The sequence below is a fragment of the Podarcis tiliguerta genome, assembly GCF_965153285.1.
Source record: "Podarcis tiliguerta genome assembly, chromosome: 8".
NCBI classification, from domain to species: Eukaryota; Metazoa; Chordata; class Lepidosauria; order Squamata; family Lacertidae; genus Podarcis; species Podarcis tiliguerta.
In genome coordinates this window covers 22,586,667-22,600,747 of record NC_139541.1, presented here as the reverse complement: position 1 = coordinate 22,600,747, position 14,081 = coordinate 22,586,667, and the positions used below count along the sequence as shown (strand labels likewise).

The 14,081-nt window shown below is 46.8% G+C and overlaps 1 protein-coding gene across 3 annotated transcripts in view; it reads right to left on the bottom strand.

The window, feature by feature from the left end:
* LOC310682878 (tumor necrosis factor receptor superfamily member 1B-like) overlaps nt 1-13,746 on the bottom strand; it is a 37,683-nt gene extending 23,937 nt beyond the window's left edge. The window contains exon 1 of one of the 3 annotated variants that reach the window (XM_083452157.1): nt 13,208-13,746. In XM_083452157.1, the coding sequence (XP_083308283.1) occupies nt 13,208-13,276 (69 nt within the window). In that variant the 5' untranslated portion in view covers nt 13,277-13,746. Of the gene's footprint in view, nt 1-11,061; nt 11,204-13,207 lie in introns of those variants that run through there. The other 2 variants (XM_083452159.1, XM_083452158.1) reach the window with 2 other exon arrangements.
* Between the last annotated feature and the right edge of the window lie 335 nt (nt 13,747-14,081).

Genomic DNA, 14,081 nt, shown 5'->3' with positions numbered 1-14,081 from the left:
AAGGGAAAGGGGAGAATTGGAGTCCTTGAGATGCACTGATGTAGCAGCAAGCCATGGTTTGGCATTATTGTCAGGATCAGCCCTGTACCTGAAACTGAATCTCTTCATCGTGCCCATAAAAGTATCTCCTAGTATGAGTCAACGTCAAATCAAGGGGAAGTCACTTATGGAGCGTGAAAGGTGGCAAGAAGCAAACTTTTTGAGTTTATGGTCCGTGGTCTCTCCCACCTTCAGGTGCGCCAAAAATCTACTTGCCAAGGACACAAGGGATTATAGAGGAGCAATGAGGGACAGTCTTGGAGTGTAATGTTCTGCTGCCAATCAGAAGCCACGCTTTGGTTTTCAAACATTTTAAATGGACTTCCAGAATGGATTCCGTTCGACTTCTAATGTACGGCTGTACGTAGCTGAATACTGCCTCAGTAAGAAATTTGGATGAAAACTCTGGTGAATTTTCACGATGACTTTTTTCAAAAAAGAAAGAAAGAAAAGAAACTAAATTGCAAACTGATGTGGAAATGTGGAGAATTCAGCTGAAGACTGGAAAAAGTGATGAGCGGAGAGAACCAAAACTGACAGATTTGCTCATTCGCGCACGTGAGACCAGCCCACCCTGCGCTCGTCAGTTGTGGTAGACCTCAAGGTCACAGAGGAAGGCAGAAGGTGAGCTAGAACCCCTCTTCAGGTGAGAAGGTAACTCAAGAGGGGGAGAAGCGGTGACGGGCTGACTAACTCTGCCCACCCAGAACGCATAATGGTAACAGCTAAAAGGGGGTTAATATGCTGAGATGGTGACAGGAAACAACAGAAAGAATAGCCATACCGGCTGCATGACAAAACCACAGTGATGAAGCCACCCACTTTCTGACATCAGAACCTGTGGCTGTGGAACGAAAAAAGAAGAACAGAATATCTGAGGTCGCTGCGCAAAGCAGCAAAATTTTGCACATATGAAAAAGGGAAACGAAGTTCTGCTCCCTGCTCCCTCCAAAAAACATAAATGTCCATTGAGCGATATTAAAGAAACACCAAGCGGGTCACATTTTGCTCACAGAGAGGGGCAAGGAAGAAGCCCGGGAAACGCAGAAAGCATGATTCATTGTGAGACCACACTCTTGTGCAAGAACGCCGCTGTCGCACCGAAAGGGGGGCTTTTGGATGCGCATCCTACACATGACCCAAATTTCACTTGTGCGGGGAAAGCCCATTCCAAAGGTCTGCTATGGCGTGGTGGTTAACCTCAGGCTTGGGGAAAGAATGTCCCCCTGACCCAGGAATCCCTACACAGCCCTTGGGACTCTCCCCAGACCACACAACAGCCCTGATCGGCACCCTCTGGCAATGCTGAGGCCAATGGTGAGCCCAAGAAAGCATTGGGCAATTTCTCCTTCTCACTGGAGAAATTCAGCTACGTAGCTGCTGCCACTCTCCCAAACCACCTGCGCGTAGGGTGGAGAATTTTGGGGGTCCACTTGGGAAAAGTTCTAACATCAGCACAAGTGGGCTTTTGTGTCCTCCCCCCGTTTCTGGTGGGCTCTGCAATGAGATAAGCAGGCACCCAACAGGTGACTATCATAGATGGAGAGCAGCTCTTTGGGGTTTCAGCCAAGCCCGTTACCGTTATCAGACAAAGTTCCTGGAAGATGGCAACTGCGAGAACATTGGCCTCTCAGACAAAACAAAATGTTCTTCCTTTGAGGTATTTAAGCAGAGGTTGGATGGCCAACTGCCCTCTGTTTGTCAGCTGTGATTCGTGCATTGCAGGGAGTTGGACTAATAATAATAATAATAATAATAATAATAATAATAATAATATTTATACCCCGCCCTTTGCAGTTGAAAAACCAGGCTCAGAGCAGCTAACAACAAATTTAAAACACTTTCGTAAGAGGTAAAGGGACCCCTGACCATTAGGTCCAGTCGTGACCGACTCTGGGGTTGCGGAGCTCATCTCGCTTTATTGGCCGAGGGAGCCGGCGTACAGCTTCCGGGTCATGTGGCCAGCATGACAAAGCCGCTTCTGACGAACCAGAGCAGCGCACGGAAATGCCGTTTACCTTCCTGCTGGAGCGGTACCTATTTACTTGCACTTTGATGTGCTTTCGAACTGCTTAGTTGGCAGGAGCAGGGACCCAGCAACGGAAGCTCACCCCGTCGCAGGGATTCGAACCGCCGACCTTCTGACGGCAAGTCCTAGGCTCTGTGGTTTAACCCACAGCACCACCCGCGTCCCTAAAACACTTTAAAACACTTAATTATAAAAGCAGCATAAAATACAGTATAAAAATATGAATAACAATAGAATTCAAAAATCAAAAAGACGACTCTCGGGGTCCCTTCCACCTCTACAATTCGAAGTTCTAAACTACACCACTGCCCTGATAGCTGCTGCATGAAAACCTGTGCGGTGTAGGTGGCGTCACTCCCAGGATCGCCCTATAAACTCTATATCCTTTTAAATGTGTTTAGCGGAGTGGGGTTATTGGTTTGTTCTTGTTTTTATTGTGTATTTTGTGTTTTTTATCTTGTATTTTTATGTTGTGAACTGCCCTTAGTTCTATGGGTGAAGGGTGGTATACAGATTTAATAAACACTAATTATTAGCAGCAGCATTGAGTTGACACAGCAGCCCTCTTTCTGAAACCCTGAAGAGCACTGCCAGTTCTGGGCTGGGTGGGCTGCTTGTCTGACTCAGTATAAATCAGCCCATGAGGGCTAGAATATTCACATTTAAAAGAAAGACCGTAGCTTGGTGGTAGAGCAACAGCTTTGCATGCGGAAAGCTCCAGGTTCAACCCCTAAAGGCATCTCTAAGTAGGGGTGGGAGAAGTTCCTGTTTGAATCGCCGGAGAGCAGCTGCCAGTCAGTGTAGGCAACACTGAGCTACCTGGACCAATGGGCACAGGGCAGTTTCCAATATTATCTTTATCGATTTTCTAAAAAAACAACAAATGCTGTTCTCTCCTTGGCTTGATCAGTTGCCTGTTTGATACTTGGCACAGCTGTCTGTGGGTTTCTTCATTCTGGGGCGATGACTCACCGCAAGGCGCTGTTATTTCCTAACTGTTACGTTAGCCCTTTCCAAAACACAGCGATACAGTTAACGTGAGAGTCACACTTCGGAGATGGATTTGAGTCACACTTCCTGTAATTCGCCTATTTGCGATACCTTCCCCCCACCCCTTGTGCAAACCATGAGTGTGGGTGTTAAGGAGGTAGCAAGCTTCGCTGCAGGGAGACTGCAGCAAATTACTGCACAACTATTTGCACCGGTATCCTCACTTTGCCTCCAAGGAGCTCAAGGCAGCATACATGCTTCCTTCCATTTTTTTTGCCCTCACAACAACCCTGCGAAGTAGAACTGAGCTGAAAGGCAGTGAGTAGCTCAATCATAATTTGGATTGGGGTCTGCCCAGTCCTAACCTAAAGCTGTAACTAGCTCTCAAAGGTGTGTACCACCAAAGAAAGACTAGGGGCTACCACTCCTGCTTATGTTGCTCGCCAGACCCACGTGTGTCCCCCCAACCCTGCTTTATTCGAACCCCTGCCATTGTTTAAAAATGCAATTTTAACATTCTCTTTTGCTCCCTCCCTTCATACAGATCCAGGATTGCAATGAGGTATGTACTACAAATCCCACAGTGTGGGCTGTGTGACGACAGCCTTGTGTTTTTATGTATATAGGAAGAAAAAAGGAACCATTCAACTAATGAAGGGGTATTGCATTGGGAGTACTTTGGCAGCTGAAGCTCCCACACTCATGTGGCACAGAGAGGAGAGGTGTGCTTTTAAAAAGTGCACTGCAAAGAAACGCATATGCTAAGCTGGTTGTAGCTCAGTGGTTAGAGCAGATGCACTGCATACAAAGGCTCCTGGGTTCAATCCAGGTAGGAAGCATCCACAGTCCTAGGGTCCCAGCCTGTCAATTTGCATTGAGAAGCAAACACAAATAAATAATAAAACTCTGTGCTTCAGGGCACAGATTTGGGCACTCCCAAATGACCTACTTATTGAACGTTCCTCCTGACATGTTTGCAGGGAAGCGAGGTGATGTTGCTTCAAAGCAAGCATTTCACTGTCACTTTCCTTCCTGCAAAAAAGTCTGTCCGTTTGGGGTAGCATCTTTCTTTGGGGAGATCTCCAGAGCAGCTTTAATGGCACAGCCTGAATTTGCTGCCAAGTGATGGAATCACACCTGAAAACAGCCACAGACTGGATTAGCCCTCCTTGCAGTTACAGCAAGGGAGAAGAAGGTGGCTGGTGGGGAAGGTTTGGAGGCAGCAGAGGTGCCACAAGTACCGTATTTTTCGCTCTATAAGACTCACCAGACCATAAGACGCACCTAGTTTTTGGAGGCGGAAAACAAGAAAAAAAATACTCTGAATCCCAGAAGCCAGAGCAGCAAGAGGGATTGCTGTTCTTGCTGTTCTGGCTCCTGGGATAGCTGCGCAGCCTGCATTCACTCCATAAGACGCACACACATTTTCCCTTACTTTTTAGGAGGGAAAAAGTACATCTTATAGAGCGAAAAATACAGTACCATTTCTGGTTCGGCCTCAAACAGCAAAATGTAGTAGGAAATGAAATAGGAAGGGAGGTTGGGGTAACGTTTGCATTGTTTTGAAAAGCTGAGATTATCCTCTGGCCAAATATTGTTCTTTTCCAACTCCTTCCAAGTAACTGTTCCACTCAGATAAGATTTTGGCAGGGAGGCAGCTGTTAATTAAACATTTTGTTCAGGAATTGCCACTTGTTCCTATGGGAATGTTGAGCAGGCAGTTTCCCTGGTAAGCTCTAGGAAGCTCTAGGGGGGAAATCATTGCTCAGATGGGGGGGGGGGAGAGACGAGACGTACCATAGAATCAAAGAGCTGGAAGAGACCCATCGAGTGCAATGCAGGAATCGCAGCTAAAGAAACCATGAGAACAGACAGGCACATGTATGAGAAGCTGCCTTAGCCATACAAGGCAACCAAAAGGTTCAAAGGGATTGAGTGACTGCCAGATGAGGAAAGGTAGAATCACTGAATTGCAGAGTTGGTTGCAGTGTTCGGGGCATTTTAAATTTTGAGAAAAGGCGAGCAAGAGATGGCACAGGGTAAGTTTTTTTTTAAATTATGTGTGGCATGGAAAAAGTGACTAGAGAAAAGTTTTCTCCTTCTTAAGCAGCACTAGAACTCCTAGAATGCAACAATAATAATAATACAGTGGTACCTTTGGTTGTGAACAGGATCCGTTCCGGAGCCCCGTTCACAACCTGAAGCGAACGCATCCCGCGTCTGTGCACACGCAGGTCGTGATTCGCCGCTTATGCGCATGCACATGACGTCATTTTGCAGGTCTACGCATGTGAGAGCGAGGAAACCAGGAAGTAACCCTTTCCTGTACTTCCAGATTGCCGCGGGACGCAACCTGAAAAGACGTAAGCTGAAGCTAAGGTAACAAGAGGTACGACTGTCATTATTATTATTATTATTATTATTATTATTAATTTCTACCCCGCCCATCTGGCTGGGATTTCCCAGCCACTCTGGGCGGCTTCCAACAAGACATTAAAAATACATTAAAACATCAGTCATTTAAAACTTCCCTAAACAGGGCTGCCTTATTTTCTTGACATCTGATGGGAGGGCATTCCACAGGGCGGGCGCCACTACCAAGAAGGCCCTCTGCCTGGTTCCCTGCATTCAGCAACCAACAAAGCTGAATGTTGGGAGGTTTAGGACAGATAGCAGAAAGGACTTTTACACGCAGCGCATGGTTAGACTATGGAACTCACTCTCACAGGAGGCAGAGATGGGGACCAACGTGGATGGCTTTAAAAGAGGTTTAGGAATATTCATGGAGGGTCAGGCTATCACTGGCTACTAGTAATGATGGTGATGCTTTGCCTCCACAGCTGGAAGCACCAAATGCTTCTGAATACAGTGGTACTTCGGGTTAAGTACTTAATGCGTTCTGGACGTCCGTACTTAACCTGAAACTGTTCTTAACCTGAAGCACCACTTTAGCTAATGGGGCGTCCCGCTGCCGCCACGCCGCCGAAGCACAATTTCTGTTCCCAACCGGAAGCAAAATTCTTAACCTGAAGCACTATTTCTGGGTTAGCAGTCTGTAACCTGAAGCGTCTGTAACCTGAAGCGTATGTAACCTGAGGTACCACTGTACCAGAAACAAAGAGAAAGTGTTCTTGTGCTTGGGCAGTGGCGTAGCGTGGGGGGTGCAGGGGGGGCTGGTCGCACCGGGCGCAACATCTGGGGGTTAGGGTTAGGGGGCGCAAATCCATGGGTTAGGGGGCACAAATTACTTGCCTTGCCCCGGGTGCTGACAACCCACGCTACGCCACTGTGCTTGGGTCCTGCTTGCAGGTTTCCCAGGGCATTTTGAGAACTGATGCAGGACTGCATCAGGCATGGACCTGATTATATTTCCCTGTGCTAGATTCCGTCAGGCCATTGGTCCATCTAGCTCTGTATTGTCTACACAGGTGTTCTTCAAGCTTGGGTCCCGTGATGCTCTTGGACCGCATCTCCTATCATTCCTGACCATTGGGCAAAGCTGGCTGGGGCTGATGAGAGACAGAGCCCAACAAGATCAGGAAGGTCACCACTGCCCCATCCCCATGTCAAAGGATACAGATTTCATCCTCAACTTAACCGTGATTTAATCCCAGCCTTATTATTCTTGCCTCTTCCTCTTCACTTCCCTTTTTTAGTTTAGAGATCTTGAGACGAGCAGCAACCAGCAGAGAGAGAATGAATTGTCGAGACGCAAGGTTAGCCTTGGCACTCTCACCAATGAATAAGAGACATAGCTCAGCGTCCAAGGTGACTTGCTGGACAACAACAATACCCATCTCCATTGCAACCTGCTTCCCAAACTTGTGTACATAGTCGCACCCCTACCACAAATACCAGTATGTTCCTCGTACCTTACAACCCTGTTCATCTAGTGATCTCTCACAAGTGGAAGGACGCGCCCTGTTATTCTATGGGAAAAGTCATGCTTGTTGCCATTTCGGGGGGGGGGGGGGAATCTGACTCATAAAATACATGCCGCCGGCGGTGAAATAGACCTCCCCGGCTTTGCTTCAGCTTAGGGACCGTTTGTGATTAACATGACAAAACAATCTCATGGTTGGCACATTCCCACTAAATATGTGTTTATTTGGCAACATGCATGAACATCTGGTACGTTCGGTAGAAATCCGAACTTTGTATTCCACTAAGTAATATATTTTGCACCATTCGTTCTTTTTAAGCCTCCTATGATTATTATTTTATTGTCTTCTTGTGATGTTGTGGTGTGGTGTAGTGGTTAAGAGCAGTGGACTCATAATCTGGTGAACCGGGTTCGATTCCCTGCTCCTCCACATGCAGCTGCTGGGTGACCTTGGGCTAGTCACACTTCTCTCTGAAGTCTCTCAGCCTCACTCACCTCACAGAGTGTTTATTGTGGGGGAGGAAGGGAAAGGAGAATGTTAGCCCCTTTGAGACTCCTTAAAGGTAAAGGTACCCCTAACCATTAGGTCCAGTTGTGGACGACTCTGGGGTTGTGGCGCTCATCTCACTCTATAGGCCGAGGGAACCGGTGTTTGACTGCAGACAGCTTCCGGGGCATGTGGCCAGCATGGCTAAGCCGCTTCTGGCGAACCAGAGCAGCGCACAGAAATGCTGTTTACCTTCCCGCTGGAGCGGTACCTATTTATCTACTTGCACTTTGATGTGCTTTCGAACTGATAGCTCCTGCTAGGGAAGGAGCAGGGACCGAGCAACAGGAGCTCACTCTATCGCGGAGATTCGAACCGCTGACTTTCTGATCCGCAAGCCCTAGACTCTGTGGTTTAGAGCACAGCGCCACCCGTGTCCCTTTGAGACTCCTTAGGGTAGTGATAAAGCAGGATATCAAATTCAAACTTTTCTTCTTCTTCTTCTTTTTCTTCTTCCTGTTTTTTGGCTGATAGGGTGAACCTCCAGAATCAGCAGCTTGACACAATCATCCCTTTGGAACTTTCTTCTCTATAAGGGTTGTTTACTTTTACGGAAAAGGCTGGCGCTGTGATGTTTCTATTGAACCCATCTGATCTTTTCTATGTGCATATTGTATATGAAAATATACATATATGTATCTATTTTAATACTACTACCAATGTCCTGCCTTGTTAATAGCTGTCCATTCTGAGTTAATTCTTCAAATCTGGGAATCCCCTTCTTTTCTCAGTTAATAAAATCTGCAACAAAAGGGGGAGATTTTTCTGTTCAGTCTGTCATAAAACAGGATGCAAACCTTTGCCTATATACATCCAGGCCTTTTACCCCCAGTTGGATCTCAGTTCCGGCACCTCTCAGGTGGGCGCCATTGCCATGATAAGAGAACAAGGGAGGCGTTTGTGTTGAGTTCTGGCACCACTTTTTTCTAGAAAAATAACACTGTATACATCTCTACCTTTGCTGCTCATTGCTAAACTAAGTTGAAGGTAAACATACGGAACAGATAAGAAGTTTGGCATAAACTAGCCAGTCAAGTATTTACTATTTATGGTCCCCACCCCCAGCATATGAGTCTTCACTGTGTTTGAGTCATGCTTTCACTGTCTACCTCTGGCCTTTGCCCTGCCGCCATCACCGTTAATCTAAGGAGTAAACAAGACCAAACTTTTGTCGTAATAATAATAATAATAATAATAATAATTTATTTGTACCCATCCATCTGACTAGGTTGCCCCAGCCACTCTAGGCAACTTCTAGCATATATAAAAACATAGTAAAACATTAAACCTTAAAAAACTTCCCTATACAGGGCTGCCTTCAGATGTCTCCTAAAAGATATATAATTACTCAACTTCTTGACATCTGATGGGAGGGCATTCCATAGGGTGGGCGCCATACTGAGAAGGTCCTAAACTCAAGTGAAAGTCCCCATTTCACTGAGTGATGCTGAACCTTAGAAATTAAAAGGAAGGAGCTACAGTTATGAGCTAAGTCAAAATAAGAAACATGCTGTTTCCAGATCAGGCCTGAGGGTGCCTCCAGCCTGTCACTGTTTTGCAGGAAGGATTGAACGCATACCGAGAAATTTTGGTTTGGGCAATTAAATTTGATTCAAGTGCTCTGTCACCCTGACACAGCAAATCCACTGTTAAAAAAAAGGAACCAGACTTTTGCAGTTAGGAAAAAGGAAATGCGTTGAAATGTGTGGGGAGTGTGGGTGTATAAACAGTACGCAAAGCGAATGAGGAGGAATGCTCCTTGTCCTGCAAACTGCAAATTGAAACAAATGCTCAATAAAGACCAGACATAGTCTAAGCCTCGCATAAAGTTCTTGCAAGCAAATTAGGATGAATGTTCAATAAACAACGAATGCTCAGTCAAGGGAAGAGCCCTGGGACTTTCCAATAAAATCCAGGCCCTTTCATGCACTACTTGCAAATGGGGTGTAATTATGAAGACTTTGCCTTCAACATTGCATGTGTTGCCTATGGTTGCTTGAAGAGAAATAGCAGCTCAGTCCTGCTCGCATGTAGAGCTTCTGTCAATGGTTGTGAAGCATAATTACTTAGAACTGCAAAATCCCAAGCCGATGTCTCCAACCATTTTTTTTCCAAATTGTGCAACAAAAAGAGGAGTTCTAATGTAAATTCAATACAAAGAAAGAGAGAGGGCATTGGGACAAAAATGGAAAAAGAAACTGTAAATTCCCCAAACTTCCCATGTATACCAGGAGGACTTAACAGATTGCGCTTTCTCCAGAAAAAAAGGGGTTGTGGTGAGCAGTAAATGTCAACTCGGTGCAAAGAAAAGAAACTTAAACGCAAGAGTCCATCCCACACAGACAAGTTATTAGTAAAGGTAAAGGGACCCCTGACCATTAGGTCCAGTCGTGGCCGACTCTGGGGTTGTGGCGCTCATCTCGCTTTATTAGCCGAGGAAGCAGGTATACAGCTTTCGGGTCATGTGGCCAGCATGACTAAACCACTTCTGGCAAACCAGAGCAGCGCATGGAAACGCCGTTTACCTTCCCGCTGGAGCGGTACCTATTTATCTACTTGCACTTTGACGTGCTTTAGAACTGCTAGGTTGGCAGGAGCAGGGACCGAGCAATGGGAGCTCACCCTGTCACGGGGATTTGAACCATGATCAGCAAGTCTGATCAGCAAGTCCTAGGCTCTGTAGTTTAACCCACAGCGCCACCCGCATCCCTTAGACAAGTTATTGACATGCCTCAAAAGAGCTGCGTGACAGGTATAGGAAGGGCAGTTTTGTGTTGGGAATTTTTAAGAAAGGGCTTGAAGTTTTATCTTAAGAAGGCCTCTCTGGATCAGGCCGATGGCCCATCTAAGTCCAGCATCCTGTTCTCACAGTAGCCAACCAGATGCCTAAGGCTAGCACTGGATGTAGCAGTGGCTTCACTCTTAAGTACACAGGACTTAGTTGGCCACAGCCCCATGCAGAGAAATTGTGTTACAGAAACAAATCAATTCAGGACACTTCCAGATTTGCTATTTTGCAAAAGAGATACAATCAGGCACCAGTAAAATCAGGCAGCAGAAACTGAAGTGAATTTGGGGCCCTTGTTCAACAAACCTGCTGCCTCTCCTATTTTTATTTTTTAAAAAAGGACTTTTTTTTTTTTTTTGCAGCAAGAAGCATGCCAGGAAAATGTTCTGGAAAGTGTGGCATAACAATTCCTCGGCGTGATGTCATCTAACCAGCCCACAAACAAATCAGAAGAAACGCTCGATAAACAGCCAACATCACCTAACCTCTCTGGAAAAAAAACTTTTCGCCAACAAATCAGGGTGAGGTCTGAGCAAAGTGACAGCCACCAGATGTGGCGGCCGTGAGCTTTAGGCTGCAATCCCATGCGCTCAATAATAATAATAATTTATAATAATATTTATACCCCGCCCTGCCCAGCCAAGACCGGGCTCAGGGCGGATAACAACTGATCTAAAAACAAACTGATTGAAATACAACTTAAAAACAAGATTAAAATACAACATTAAAACATTAAAATGCAGCCTCATTTCAATGGAAACCCAAATCAAAAACTTGGGACTTACTTCTGAGTAGGCACATAATAGGCTTGTGATTGAAAATGGGATGAGACACATTCCTGGAGGACTGTCGACGGGTATCTGTTTGTTTTATTTACATCCCACCTTTCTTTCAATGAGCCCAAAGTGCTGAGCACCATTCTCCCTCCCTCCCACCTATCACCCATTTTATCCTCCTAACAACCCTGCCAAGCTGAGAGGGTCACAACTGGTCCACGGCCACAAAGAGGTTTGAACCTGGAACACTCTGTTCCTAGCCAGACATTCTGCACCAGGCAGTCTAAGGCTTATCTGCTCAAAACTCCCACTGGAAGAAGCTGAAACGTGGTCTGGATCCAATCACCCCTGGCCTGGTTTCCTCCAGTTATTTTGGTCCTGGTGACTGTGAAGGTTGTTGCAACCCAAAGCAGAACGGAGTGCATCTTTACAACAAAAGTGAAGACCGAGACTCTTTGGGACTTGGAGACTTCTGTACTGCAGATGAGCCTCGGACGATTTTTCTTAAAACTGCAACAGCAGAATTGTCAATCGTATGAATTTGCTGAGCCCACCCACAAGGAATGCTCTTTTTCAATTTGTTTGCCTCTGAAGAAGACTATAAATTAAAATGTGCCTGTGGCGTTTTCTTCAAACACACTTGTTGCAACAGGCTTTCTTATTGAGGATATCAGAGTTTTGGTCGACCAGATCTTTGCATTTCATGGCTGCGGCGCAGTCAGCGTTGGACAGAAATATCTGGTCAGATCAGGTAGATATTTCAGAACACATTGACTTGATAGAACACACAATGTCTGCACTTCAGTGTCGTGAAGCTGCATATGACTGCTTGGGTATTACTGTATATATTCTACTGTCCAAAGTCCAGTGGCATTTACAAAGGCTTAGTCTTTGCAAAGTTTCTAAACCTTTGCGTTACACAGTGTTTATTTAGTACCGTGCCTGTATCGCCTCCTTTGTAATGCAAAGACTATACGAGCTGCTGAAAAGTTTTATAGCTATGGTAACCTGTATTTTCCGCAATCATTCCCTGCCCCACTGAATGTAGAGAGATTCAAATATATGTTTTTAGGGTGGGGAGGCAAGTACAGTGGTACCTTGGGTTACATACGCTTCAGGTTACAGACTCCGCTAACCCAGAAACAGTACCTCGGGTTAAGAACATTGCTTCAGGGTGAGAACAGAAATCGTGCTCTGGCGGCGCAGTGGCAGAAGGCCAGTACCTCGGGTTAAGTACTTAATTCATTCCGGAGGTCTGTTCTTAACCTGAAACTGTTCTTAACCTGAAGCACCATTTTAGCTAATGGGGCCTCCTGCTGCCATGGCGTCACTGGAGCACGATTTCTGTTCTCATCCTGAAGCAAAGTTCTTAACCCAAGGTACTATTTCTGGGTTAGCGGAGTCTGTAACCTGAAGCATATGTAACCTGAAACGTCTGTAACCTGAGGTACCACTGTAATCCTTCTGCCTCTGGGGAAGGGACAGAGCAATATCCTGGGAGGGGGGGGCAATATAACAGATTTCCCGTGAATGGAGATATAGAGCCATAGGAACACACTGTTGCATGTACCTGTTGGATGTCTGCCTGTCTCATGGAGACGTGGAATGCACTCCAGAGAACTTTAGGTGCTGAATCGAATGTGGGGCTGAACTTTAAGGACACAATAAGGCATCTGTTAAAAGGGGATTGGCAGTGGATGAGGTATAATTAATTAAAAACGATTCTTAACTGCTTAATGCTATTAAAAATAAACCCTAGGCAAACCCACAGTGCAAAGCAGGAATGGTTGGCACTGTCAGGGCAGGAGCCTGGCGGGGGGGGGGGGGGGCGGCGGACTGAGAGGCTTTTCCTGGCTTCGGTTCTTGGGGGTCCTAAGGACACGGAAGAGGGCTGGCCTGGGGGTGGGAGGGTGTCCGTGGACTGGGTTGTGTGTGTGGGGGGGAAGCTGAATAGGATAGTGGGGGGTCGCGCTTTGTGCTTCTAGGAAAAGAAGGGGGGGGTCTTTTGATGTGGGTTGGGTGGGAGCCTGCCTCTGCGATTTGTTTGGGGGTTGAATGGGACGGGGCAGCTCTAAGGACACCGGGTGGGGGAACCTGGGGACGACGACTCTGTCCTGGGGGTGGGAGAGCCCACGAAAGGGGCTGCCTCTCTTACCTTCAGGAGCCCCACCAGCTGCAGCGCCCCATAGAGGAGGAGCCCCGCGGAGCGACAGCGCGCCGACATCTCGCTCACTCGCAGCGGAAAGCGAAAGAAGCAGCGGCTGTTGCCTCGGGCGCCCCAAGTAGAGGCGAGATCCGAAGGGGCGGGGAAGGGGCCGTCCCGGAGGTGGGCTGGGCACCGGAGCCAGCGCGCTCAGCTTCGCGATTGGACCCAAGGAGCCAAAGAAGGGGGATACACCGGGCGCCTCTGAGCATGTCCAGAGAGCGCTTTCTCGCAGTCCCGAGGAGAGTTTTGTACAGTATACGCGCGCAGAGGCGTCGCTCTCGCGGAATAAGCGATCGCTAAGGAGGGGCGGTTCTCTGGACGCGCTCAGAGGCATCTCAGAGGCGTTCTTCCCAGGCTGGAAACAGTGACGTCTAAGCGTGTGCAGAGAACTTCTGCCGCCATTGCTCCGTCCCAGCCCGCAGTGACCCTGGACGCAGAGTGAGACGCTTGCTTCTGTCATTAGAAAAATTGTCGGTCCTGCAATCGCGACTTCAAGGAAGAATGGGAACTATTTTTACAAATTACTTAAAAAGACAACAAAATGATCGGAACTCCTTGGCAGGTTTTGATAAACATCCACAAATTTATTAGTTGAGCATTTGATAGATAAGGAAAATATATGTGCAATTTTATAACGTGCAGAGAACAATATGTGCAAAGGAATCAGAGAGGGGAGCTGAGGGAAGTCCGTGTTGGGGGGGGGGGAGTGGGAGGGATGGCGGGGTGTGTGTGGAAACAATGTAATTGGTTATTTGGACTGATAATTTGTTATGTTGAATTTTTTTTTTAAAGAAAAAGAAAGGAAACATTGTTGGTCCCGAAT